This window comes from Schistocerca cancellata, chromosome 1, assembly GCF_023864275.1.
Source record: "Schistocerca cancellata isolate TAMUIC-IGC-003103 chromosome 1, iqSchCanc2.1, whole genome shotgun sequence".
Lineage (NCBI taxonomy): Eukaryota > Metazoa > Arthropoda > Insecta > Orthoptera > Acrididae > Schistocerca > Schistocerca cancellata.
Genome location: NC_064626.1, coordinates 759,226,795 through 759,238,897, shown reverse-complemented (window position 1 = coordinate 759,238,897; position 12,103 = coordinate 759,226,795). Strand labels below are relative to the sequence as shown.

Below are 12,103 nucleotides of genomic sequence, written 5' to 3'. Positions count from 1 at the left end.
CTCTGTTTGTTTTCATTTTGTTGAAATGTCATCCAGGGGACTGCACAACTGTGTTAGTGTAAGTCAGTGACAGATTAAATAATCAAGAATTATCAATGAAGTGGGAGTGACACATCCAACTTGATTTCTCTGATGTGAAGGAGGGCGATTTTATACATGGTGAACATGAATCGGAATCATGTGTGCCTGGCAAGAGTGAAAGAGGTGAGGAAAGCGCTGAAAGAGAAGCAGAAAGCAAAGAAGATGAGGAACGTGCTAGGAAATACTGCTATGGCAGAAACAGGTTCAAGTGGTCAAGAGTAGAACCAAACAGGAATGTCAGAATTCCAGCTCATAATATACTGAAGATTTCAACACACTGTTAGAAGACAATCACAGGTCTCGCAGCTTGGAGCTATATTTTCAGTGATGATGTGCTGAACGAAATACTCACATGGGAAAAGAGAAAAGGGGGGGGGGGGGGGTGGAGGGGGGTGGAGGGGAGTACACGAATATGGAGAGAACAGAAGCCAGACCTTCTACAATTTTATCGACCTTATAATCTACACAGCTGCATGCAAATTGAATAATGAAGAGACTCGTTCTCTCTTTTGTATTGATGGGACTGGCGATGTTATTTTCCATATCACTATGTCATCAGCAAGATTTGCTGTAATTCTGAACTGCCTGAGGTATGACAACCTTCATGGCAGGGAGTTACGTAAGATATCTGATCCAGCCACTGTTATAACAAACATTCTACATAAATTCAATGAAAATTCTTGGGGGTAATGCTGCAGTTCACAAAATGATGATTGGCTTTAGAGGACATTGTAGGTTCAAAATGTTTATTCCATCTAAACCAATGAAGTACCACCTGAAGCTTCAATGCCGCGTTGATTCAAGGAGTAATTAGGTCTTCAACACCTATCTCTACTGTGTAAAAGGTACTTGTGCCATGGCGGCAGTATTCCCGATTGATTCTCGATTGTTGGGCCTCCGAGTGGTGTTTTTTGCTCCGTTGCAGGACGCCCCCTGGCGGCGGGTGGCACTGTATCTGCCCGGTGGCGTGTGCGCGGGCAGTGAAGTTTGGGGCGCAAGCAATGCCTTTTGCGTCGAGCGGTGGGTCCCTCCACGCTGTCACTGGCCAGGGCTGGTGTTACTTGCTGCTCCCCAGGTCGGTGGTTGGAGTCATCGCCTGATTACCAGCTTTCCTGCTCTGTCTGACTGCACTTGCTGAGGCCTGGGTGACAATACTCGTGCTGCATCATCTTTCTCGCAGCAATTTCCCGGGACCGCGCCTTGCCAGGAGCTTGTGGCTGTGCTACTCCCGGATATAGTTTACAGAGGAGAACTTTTCCATCCTCGGAAGTTAATGCTGTTTGTGTGTTTCAGAGTGCTATGGCCGGATGGAGAAGATTATCTTCGTTGTTATGATTGCGTCAGAAACGTGGGCAAACCCCAGTGTTCGTGTTTCTCGACTTTCTGTGGGGTGATGTACCTTACTTAGTGTGTTTTTCTTGGCGTCCTATTGTGCCATCGCAGAACTTTGTTTAACCTTTTCCCTCCTTACTCTCCTGCAGAATGCCTTTGGATCCTGTGGCCTGTAATTTCGCTTGTGCCAAGATCCGGGGTTTTGGAGGATTATTGATTAAATTATGTTTTGGAATTTATGGGATTCTGTGTGTTTGTCTGGGGTTTTTGCTGGCAGCCTGTGCCCGTACGATTTCCCATTTCCTCACCCAGGGGTCGTATGTAAAGTTTAAGGTGAGTGAATTTTGGTAGTTCCCATCCAGTGGTTCGGTGTGCCCCGTGATGAATTGTTTTTCTTGCCGACTTCTCTGCATAGACTCCCGAATCTGTAATTTGGTCTATGCCATGTTATAGTTGCATTAAAAGTGTTAGTTGTTTTGACTAATCGCAGCTGCTTGCCTTAAAGAACTAAAGTTGATTTGAAAGATTGAGAATTAGTGTAACTGTTCACTCCAATAAAGACGCCCTGATAAAAGAAAAATTTTGGTGCTACCATTTGTTTTCTTCTTGTTCCCCTACCACGGCTCAGTACTGATAGAGCAGGACTTTCCCCAGACGAGAAGAAAAATGCAGTTACCACCCAGTCTCTCCTCAGGTTGTGCAAGCCACAAGCACATAGCAACCGAAACATTATCACTGATAACTGGTATGTGTCAATCAAACTTGCAGACGTGCTGCACAAATATGGTTTGACTATAATGGGAACAGTGTGGAAGAACTGAAAAGAAATTCTGGCATCTTTTTGCCTTCCCATGAAGATGAAGTTGGAACAACACTGTATGCATTTACCAAAACATCACATTGAATTCCCATGTGTGTAAGAAAGGATAAGCAGTAATTCTTATATCCACAATGCATTACTCCATAGAAGATGGTGTGGGATGTGAAAAATCTGTAATTATAGCCCACAATAACAACACAAAGGGTGGTTTTGATACTGTAGATGGAAAGAGTGCTCAATATTGTTCAAGCCACCGTACACAATGCTGGCCCATGGCTGTGTTTTTCCATGTTCTTGATGTGAGTATTATCAATGCATAAACTGTTAATAAGTCATTCAAGTAAAGACCTGTAGTTACCAGGATGAACTTCATGAAAGCTATGGCAAAAGAACTGATCCAACTACCATTGCACAAAAGAATAATAAACAAATACTTTCCAGGAGAATTGACATTTTTTATCTATCAAGTTCTAGGAGCTGAGGCACATCTCCGTGAAGACCTGGAAAAGGAGGCTACCTAGGAATGGGAGGAAGACATGTTTTATTTGTCCAGCAAAAAAGAAGAGGAAGCCAAGTTATTTGTGTAGCAAGTGTGAGGTCCTAATTCGTTTTGAATGCTCATGTAAGGCGTGTCCACAGTGCATGAAAGATGATGCGAAATGTGCAGATTTTTTTCTGTGTAATTCATTGCCAATAATACTCATTAACTTTAACAATGATGGTACCTGTTAAACATTAATCTGCAACAACCAAGTTTCAAGTAAGGAACTACACTTTAATATTTCGATATTTGTCCATCCTTGTAAATTTCGATACGAATATTGAGTGCAATATGAATAGGTCTCTCCCACAGCACCAAAACAATATTTTGTACAGGGTTAGCCAGTGAAACGGGCAGACTGGAGATGGCCTTGACAGCTGGAATGTGAGTGGTGGGGTAATGGTGGCCGGCTCCATTCTACCTGCATGTCCCCCCATTTAGTTGCAATGGATCATTGGACGGGTGAACATCGTGGCTATGCGGTTAAAGCATATTATACGAATGGTGAGTGTTTGGTGAAAACGCGACATGCTTTTCGACGCCATTTCAACATACCACGCAACAGGCCTGTTCCCTAGGATAACAATTCATTCGTGGATAAACAACCTTGAACAAACTGGATCCACATCTCAAAAACAAGATGGGAGTGCAAAAACAATTCGAATCCCTCAAAACATCGCTGCTGTACAACAGGCAATGCTCAGAAGCCCATGCCGATCTGCCAAACAACATGCTCTACGTCTTGGAACAAGTAGCACTTCGGTGAGAAGGATTCTTTGTCAAGATTTACATTTTCACCCATATAAAAACCGATTTTGCAATCTCTCAAACCAAGTGACTATCAGAAACGATTACAATTTTGTGGGGAAATGGCCAGAAGACTTCAAAAAAATGATGACCAAGTAAACCACTTGTGGCTGAGTGATGAGGCGCATTTCCACCTCTCTGGTTTTGTTAATAAACAAAACTTCAGATACTGGTCAGAGGAAAACCCTGGCGCACTTCATGAAACGCCTCTTCATGCTCAAAAAGTGACGGTTTGGAGCGCAATGTTGGCAAGAGGAATCATAGGCCCATTTTTCTTCGAGGATGTCAATAAAAGTGCTGCGACTGTTAACTTTCTTATGCCAGAACTCGCCCGTTTTCCAGTGAATGAACACACAATGTTCCAACAAGATGGGGCAACAAGTCACACTGCAAGAGTTGCCATGAATGCTGTGAATGCTTTGTTTCCAGGTGGTGTCATTTCCCGAAACGGGGATATCCCTTGCCCCCTCGCTCTCCAGATTTGACAACCTGCAACTTTTTTCTATGGGGTTACTTAAAAACAAAAGTTTTTCAGAACGATCCACCCAGAACTATCCCAGCCCTAAAACAATGAATTCAGGACAAAATTGATGGAATGCCAGTCAATATGCTGCAAAATGTCATGGGAAACTTCCAGGCCCGGCTGCAGAAGGGCATAGATTCCAATGGAGGACATTTGGCAGATGTTATATTCAAAAAATAATTTTTTCACTTATTGTACAGTAAATGGCTACCTTTGTACTTATATTTATAGCCTTTAAATTAAAAAAATAAATTTTCTTAAAGAATTAGTTACTTAATTAAATCTTCCCATTTCACTGGCTAACCCTGTATATACAGGGTGTCCCATTTATCTTGACCACCCTAGATAACTGTTCGTATAGATGCAAATTACAAAATGTTTCAAACAAATGTTCTTTAGCCGTCAAGGGGACATCAATCAGCATGATTGCCTTCATTGTAGCTTTATTTTTTTACAAAGGTATAAACAACGAATGACTTGTTTAAGTGGCACCCTGTAATTTTTATTCGGTAATCCATTCCCTCTTCTAAAGACCTATTCAAAAAATGTATCACAGTATACCATTCACTGAAACACAATGTTACAAATTACATAACACAACACTGACTTTGATGCTCTCAGTGCTTAGTGCAGGTACTCGGGGTAATGCAACACATCCACATGCTCCCGGGATTGGAATGACTCCTTACCCTCTCCCTTAAAACCCACATCCTTTCGTCTTTCCCTCTCCTTCCCTCTTTCCTGACGAAGCAACCGTTGGTTGCGAAAGCTTGAATTTTGTGTATATGTTTGTGTGTATCAACCTGCCAGCGACATGCCAGCGCTTTCATTTGGTTAAGTCACATCATCTTTGTTTTTAGATATATTTTTCCCACGTGGAATGTTTCCCTCTATTATATTCATATCATTAAGAAGAATAAATGTGTACTAAATGCAAAAAGCAGTGCTCGATGGTGGCTTTTATGTAATTTTCCTGCCTTCTGAGCATGCGACCCATGGGACCGCACGACTGTAGCTGCGCGACTGTGATTAGGGGTTAAGCTAGTTTCTTCACCAATCAATAACAATAACCTTACGAACACTGTTTCAAAGACACTTTTTAAGTCATTTCAATGCTTTTAACTTAACATTAAAATGCACAAATTTCCTTTCTTTTGTTGCAGCATTCATTTTTAAAAGGTGTATAAGTAAAAACAGTTAAAAAAGTAAACGAAATCCAACACTGTACTGTGCCGACAACAACAAGTTGAAACACCCTTCCAAAAAAACTGCTTTTGTAAACGATTAACAACTAGGAGAAGCCTATGCTTGGTGTCACTGCCACAAACACAACTAAGGTGAGTGATTGGTTTCATAGGTGGTGTGCTATGAGTGGGTGGGGAAACAGATCAAGGATTGATACACTGTACAGTAGACATTCCCCCATCCCCCTAACTAGGCTCGGAATTATGGGAAACTCTTAAATATTGAGACTCTACTGTATCTTCTCAATAGTTTCTGTGTGAGTGCTCACTAAAAAATAAGTGGATTATTTTGGCAAACATTTGGCTCAGACTGAAAAAAAGAAAGAATTTTCATAAAACATTAACTAACCTTAATTGTGGTATCATCAAGTCTACAGCTATCATCTTCCTCTTTGTCTTTCAGATAATGTTTCTTTGGAGTTTCTTCCAATTTTGGTGAACATTTTGGAGTTAATGTGATTTCTGGTAATGAAATTGGTTCCAGGTGACTTATATGCTGCATCAATTTAGATGCCAGTTGTTTGGTTTCTTCTCTATGACAAAAACAGTGAACATGTTTATTACCACAAGTATTATTTCCAAACATATAAAATTATGAGATGTTTTCTATAATAAAATGGTTATATTTTTCTGCTCTTGTCCAAAACCCTGTAAAACACGGAGAGGTCTACACAGTCATCTAATTTAACTTCAGCGATACAATGCAGCTTAGGGAACTAAAGACTGAAGTGTCACTTATAGTTCGGATTGTAAATAAAGGATAGAAAATTCTAAATCTGAGTAATCTGGTTGAAGATCTGCTGCTAACTGATTGCTCTGACATCAACTGACAATTAATCAACTTGCCAAAACCAGTAAACATACAGAGATGTCTGGAGCAGTGTTTTAAGTCAAATGACACACAAGCATATTTGTGCTGAAGATAGCAGCAAGACAGGCTCATTGAAAGAATCTCTAAAAAGTTCATTGTTAAAATTCCTAGAGCATACATTGTAGTAACACTGTTCACGTTACGTCGCACTTCACTTAGCGTAGACCGGGACTGTGTCCTAGGCATGCCCGATGTTGACTGACTGCGCACGGCCTGTCATGCCGGAGTTGTTGTTGTTGTTCTTGTTGTTACGCCGGCAGAGGTCGCGTCCGAATTCTCGCGTGCCCTCTGGTGGACGGGACTCTACTGGCGGCGACTACCGTTCGTGACGCGCCGTGCCAATGTGCGCCTCCCGCGATCTTTCTGGTGGCCACTACACTCCTCCTCCTTCGGGGGGTGAAGCCACTGTGATCCACTGCGTCGGAAGGTGGAGCGTCGGGCAGGAGCGATGACCTCCACATCCATTGGATGGCCGGAGTCGAGGGGATCTGCCAACCCTCGAGCCGGAACCTTCGAATACGGCTGGAAGTGACCCACACGAAGAGGCCCCCGTCGTCCCACAACCGGAGCCCGGGACAGCACAGGCGACAAGCTGTCGAAGTCTGGATCCTGTTCCACCTCAGGAGGGGCAAGACCTAGTGGCGGGGACGAAGGGGAAGGGACGACCACAGGGGAACTAGCCCCCTGCGAAACCGGGCCGGCTAGGGGGGCCGGCTCTCGCTGGGGCATCTCGAATGACGGCGATGCCGGTGCTGGAGCCACTGGAGGCTGCCAAGGCTGAGAACCATCACAGTGTGGCAGAGTCACAGCGGGGAGAGGAGGTAACGTCCCCTGTGAAACCCATACAGGTGCCGGCAATGGGGAAGCCGGTGTCCGAGAGGTCGGAGGATGGGTGCCCGAACGTGGACGGAGCTGATTTTGGTGACGACGTACCACCCGGTCCCCCGCCTGCAAGGTATAGAGCCGGCGGCCATGGCGGTGCAGGACCACCGCCGGTATCCAATGTGGATTGCGACCAAACCCACGGGCCCAGACTGACATACCCAGTGGAAAGCCAGGTACTCCGTTTTGTGAAGACTGGCGAGGACCAGGCTGGAGGAGGTGCAGCAGAGTCCTAGGTTGACGCCCATGGAGGAGCTCTGCGGGGCTGCGGTCTCCCATTGGTGTGGTCCGGTATGCCGTCAAGAAAAACGTCAATGCTTCCTCTGCAGGAAATTCGTGCACATACTTTTTCATCTGTGTCTTAAAGGTGCGCACCATGCGCTCAGCTTCCCCATTCGATTGTGGATGGAAGGGGGGAGAGCAAACGTGCCGAATACCGAAGCGCCTACAAAAATCCTGGAAGGTCTGCGAAAGAAACTGCGGTCCATTGTCCGAGACCAGGGTGATTGGCAGACCTTCCACAGAAAAGATTTTTGCTAGTGCCTGGATTGCAACTTCTGAAGTGGTTGAGGAGCAGCGAACCACATATGGGAATCGGGAATAAGCATCAATGACAATGAGCCAAAAGCCATTGAGAAACGGGCCCGCAAAATCGATGTGAACACGTTCCCATGCCTGGGTTGCCGGCGGCCATGAAGAGAACGCTTGTTGGCTCGCACACTGGGAACAGGCGGCCACCAAGTGCTCAATTTCTCTGTCAATACCGGGCCAGTACACATGTCTGCGAGCCAAGGTTTTAGTACGGGAAACACCCCAGTGCCCCGCATGTAATAACTTGAGGACCTCCCTTCGTAAACTTGCAGGAACAACCACGCGAGGAGCTGTATCATCGGTAGCCAGAAGGAGAACTCCTTCCAAGACCGAGAGACGGTCTCGTAGAAGAAAATAATTACGAAGAGGGTCCGAGGCCCGGCCCGGAGGGCGGGACGACCACCCCTGCTGAATGAGGCGAACTACTTGCCGGAGAACCGGGTCAGCCGCCGTTTCCCTGGCGACTCGAGAACTAGTGATCGGGAAGCCATCAACCGCTTGGCGGGACGCCACATCCAAATGAAAACACATAATCTCCTCTCGATCAAATGTAGGGTCCGGGCCCACCGGAAGACAGGAAAGAGCGTCGGCGTTGGCATGCTGGCCTGTAGGGCGAAAACGAATGTCATAATGGTACTTAGAGAGGAACAAGGCCCAGCGCTGGAGTCTGTGGGCTGCCCTATCCGGAATCTGAGAGGCGGGGCCAAATAACGATATTAACGGCTTATGGTCAGTGATTAACTGAAACTTCGTGCCATACAAGAAAGGGTGAAACTTGGTAACAGCGTAGACAATGGCCAAAGCCTCTTTTTCCACCTGGGAGTAATGGGCCTGCGTGGGACTAAGCGTTTTCGACGCAAACGCCAGTGGCTGCTCGGAACCATCTGCGTTGCGATGGGCCAGGACCGCCCCCACCCCATACTGCGAAGCATCCGTAGCCAGGACCAACGGCTTATGGGGATCAAAAGTAGCCAAACAAGGGGCTGACGTGAGGAGGCCCTTCAACGAGGTGAACGCTCGCTCGCACGCAGGCGACCAATCAAAAGGAACACCCTTGTGCAGAAGGCAGTACAGGGGGTGGGCTATAGTGGAAGCCCTGGGAATGAACCGGTGGTAATAGGCTATCTTGCCTAAAAAAGCTTGTAACTCCTTCAGCGAAGTGGGCCGAGGAAGGTTGACGATACCTTGGACCAAACTTCCTAGTGGCTGGATGCCGTGCCGAGATATGGTGTAGCCCACATACGCAATGGACGGTTGGAAGAAGGTTGACTTATGCAGGTTGCAACGCAAGCCCACAGACCTGAATTTGAGAAAGAGGGTGCGAAGGTTGTGCAAATGGTCCGTCATGCTGCGGCCCGTGACAATGATGTCATCCAGGTAATTAATACAATGAGGGATTGTCGACGTGACATGCTCAAGATAACGCTGGAATATCGCCGGGGCACTGGATATCCCAAAAGCCAACCGCTGGTATTGGTAAAGGCCAAACGGGGTGTTGACGACTGCCAGCCGTTTGGAGTCCTCATCAAGTGGTATCTGATGATAAGCCTCTGACAGATCAATTTTCGAAAAATAGTGGCCTCCCGCCACGGCGGAGAACAATTCATCAGCACGAGGCAAAGGATAGGTGTCCACCACCAATTGGGAATTAATGGTGGCCTTAAAATCGCCACAAAGACGTAATTTTCCCGAGGGCTTCTTGACAATAACGAGGGGCGAAGCCCACTCACTGGAAGAAATGGGAAGAACGACCCCCAGGGCTGTCAGCCGGTCGAGCTCTTCCTTTACCTGAGGGCGGAGAGCCAAGGGGATCTGCCTCGCGCGTAGAAAACGCGGGCGAGCAGACGCCTTCAACGTTAAGTGAGCTTCAAAATCTGAAACACGCCCCAGGCCCTCCCCAAAAATATCTGGAAAGTCGGAGATCAAAGATTCCAATGAGTGATAGGGAACGTCTTCGGAGACCAACTGTATGGTGTCAGCGATAGAAAAACCGAAAGCTTGAAAGGCATCCAGGCCAAAAAGGTTAGCGGAGCTCGCATCACTGACAACAATAAAAGTAATAGGCCGAGTGACTGATTTGTAAGTCACATCGGTAGTGAATTGACCCAGGAGGGGAATGAACTGTTTACCATAACCGCGTAGACGACGGTAAACTGGCGCCAACGGGGGCAATCCAAGGTCGGAATACGTTTGTGCATTCAACAACGAAACTGCCGCGTCCGTATCTACCTGCAGTTGTAACCGGCGCGACCGAACCGACACCTCAATAAAGAGTTTGCGTGCCGATGCGTCGGGAGTCTGGCCCGATGAAACTTCCTGAATGTCAACGTCCATGTCCTCTGAACTTGCTTCCTTCGATTCCTTTGAGGCTGAGCGGCAAACTTTAGCAATGTGACCGTTTTTATGACATTTGCGACAAACGGCCCAACGCTGGGGGCACTTTGACCGATCGTGATGTATATAGCACGACGCACAGGACGGCAACAGGGGCCGGCGGCCGGAATTCTGTTTACGCGCCGCGCAGGAGCGGCCGTAACGGCCGGATTGTACCGCTCGCACGTCGTCCACCCCGGACACAGTGGACGCGGCCACGCCGCCCTGAACCTCCGCGACGTCGCACCACGCCTCCAGCTGTTGACCTGCTGCGTGAGAGACTTCATACGATTGAGCAATGGACAGGACTTCCTCGAGGGAAGGGTCTTCTAACTGCAGGGCCCGTTGCCGGACCTCCCGATCAGGGGCCGAACGAACAATGACGTCGCGGAACATAACATGGGCATACGACTCCCGCGACTGCTCCGTGACAAAATGACACTTGCGACTAAGACCGTGCAGGGTAGCGGCCCACGCCCGGTAAGACTGATGGGGCTGTTTCTTGCATTGATAGAACTCGACCCTAGCCGCCACAACATGCGTGCGGCGGCGATAATATGAAGACAGCAATGAACACAATGCGTCAAACGACAAGGACGAGGGTTCCTGCAACGGCGCTAGCTGCCGCAAAACTTGATACAGCGAGGGAGATATCCAAGACAAGAAGAGAGCACGACATACCTCCACATCGGCAACATGAAACGCCTGGAAATGCTGCCGAAGGCGATGTTCATATGCGTCCCAATCCTCTGCCGTCTCGTCATACGGGGGAAAGGGAGGAGGGAACTGCGCCGGAGCAGACGGCGCGGAGAGCAACACCGGAAGCACTTGTTTCATGGTGGCCATGAGCTCCGTCTGCTGCGCAACCAAAACCCGCACCAAATCCTCCATGCCGTGGAGAAACTGCGAAACCGGAACAACGACGCAACACGCGAAAGAACGACCCTACTCGTCGCCAATTGTGTAGTAACACTGTTCACGTTACGTCGCACTTCACTTAGCGTAGACCGGGACTGTGTCCTAGGCATGCCCGATGTTGACTGACTGCGCACGGCCTGTCATGCCGGAGTTGTTGTTGTTGTTCTTGTTGTTACGCCGGCAGAGGTCGCGTCCGATTTCTCGCGTGCCCTCTGGTGGACGGGACTCTACTGGCGGCGACTACCGTTCGTGACGCGCCGTGCCAATGTGCGCCTCCCGCGATCTTTCTGGTGGCTACTACATACATTGTAAAATTACTAACAAAAGATATTATTTCTTTCTATACAGATGTCATATAATGGAAATAAAATTAAAAAAGCTTTGTGCAGGTGTGTCAACAACATATGAAAAGGACAAATGCTATTCACCATAAAGACGACATGCTGAGTTGCAGACAGGCACAACAAAAGCTCTACTGCCATCATTGGACAGCTTTTGTATTGGTATAAAAACCAACCACTTGTCCATATGGATGACTGCCACCACCACGCTGTGGCCATGAGCATTGTTGACCACATTGTGGCACAACACCGCAGTTGAGCATAACATGCTTGATTTCAATGGCTGCTTCACAACCCAAGCCATTTGGGTCCTCCTCTCCACCATCAGCTTTGCTGAACTGTGCAGATGGGAGTTTTAATAACAACACATTCTCCACTCCTGAAATTATTCCATCCTCAATCTATGGTACCCCACTGTCCTCGTACCCTCTACTCAACAGTACCTGGCCATCCTTCATTTTCCCTTTCCTGCTCCTCTCCTCCTCCTTCCCTGCCCTGTAGATTCCCAACACTGCACCTTGGAGTCTCCATGTTTCCATCTAGTGCCTCCATGTTCTGCCAGATATTGCTTTTCTTTCCCCCACCCGTCCTCTTCACCACCCCCTCCAAAATAGATACTTTAATTCAACATGACAGTTGTGTTCTGGTCCGAGTTGCAGGAGATGAGTCATGTGTGCTTGAGGTGTGCTTGCTTCTGTGAATGAATGAATGTGTGTGTGTGTGTGTGTGTGTGTGTGTGTTTTCTTTTCTGAACAAGGCTTTGGCCAAAAGCTAAATCA

At 47.3% G+C, this 12,103-nt stretch overlaps 1 protein-coding gene across 1 annotated transcript in view; it reads right to left on the bottom strand.

Moving 5' to 3' along the window:
• Nucleotides 1–12,103, bottom strand: part of LOC126186284 (uncharacterized) — a 283,858-nt gene that overhangs the window by 140,441 nt on the left and 131,314 nt on the right. The window contains exon 4 of the mRNA XM_049928197.1: nucleotides 5,698–5,881. Within this exon, the coding sequence (XP_049784154.1) occupies nucleotides 5,698–5,881 (184 nt within the window). The remainder of the gene's footprint in view (nucleotides 1–5,697; nucleotides 5,882–12,103) is intronic.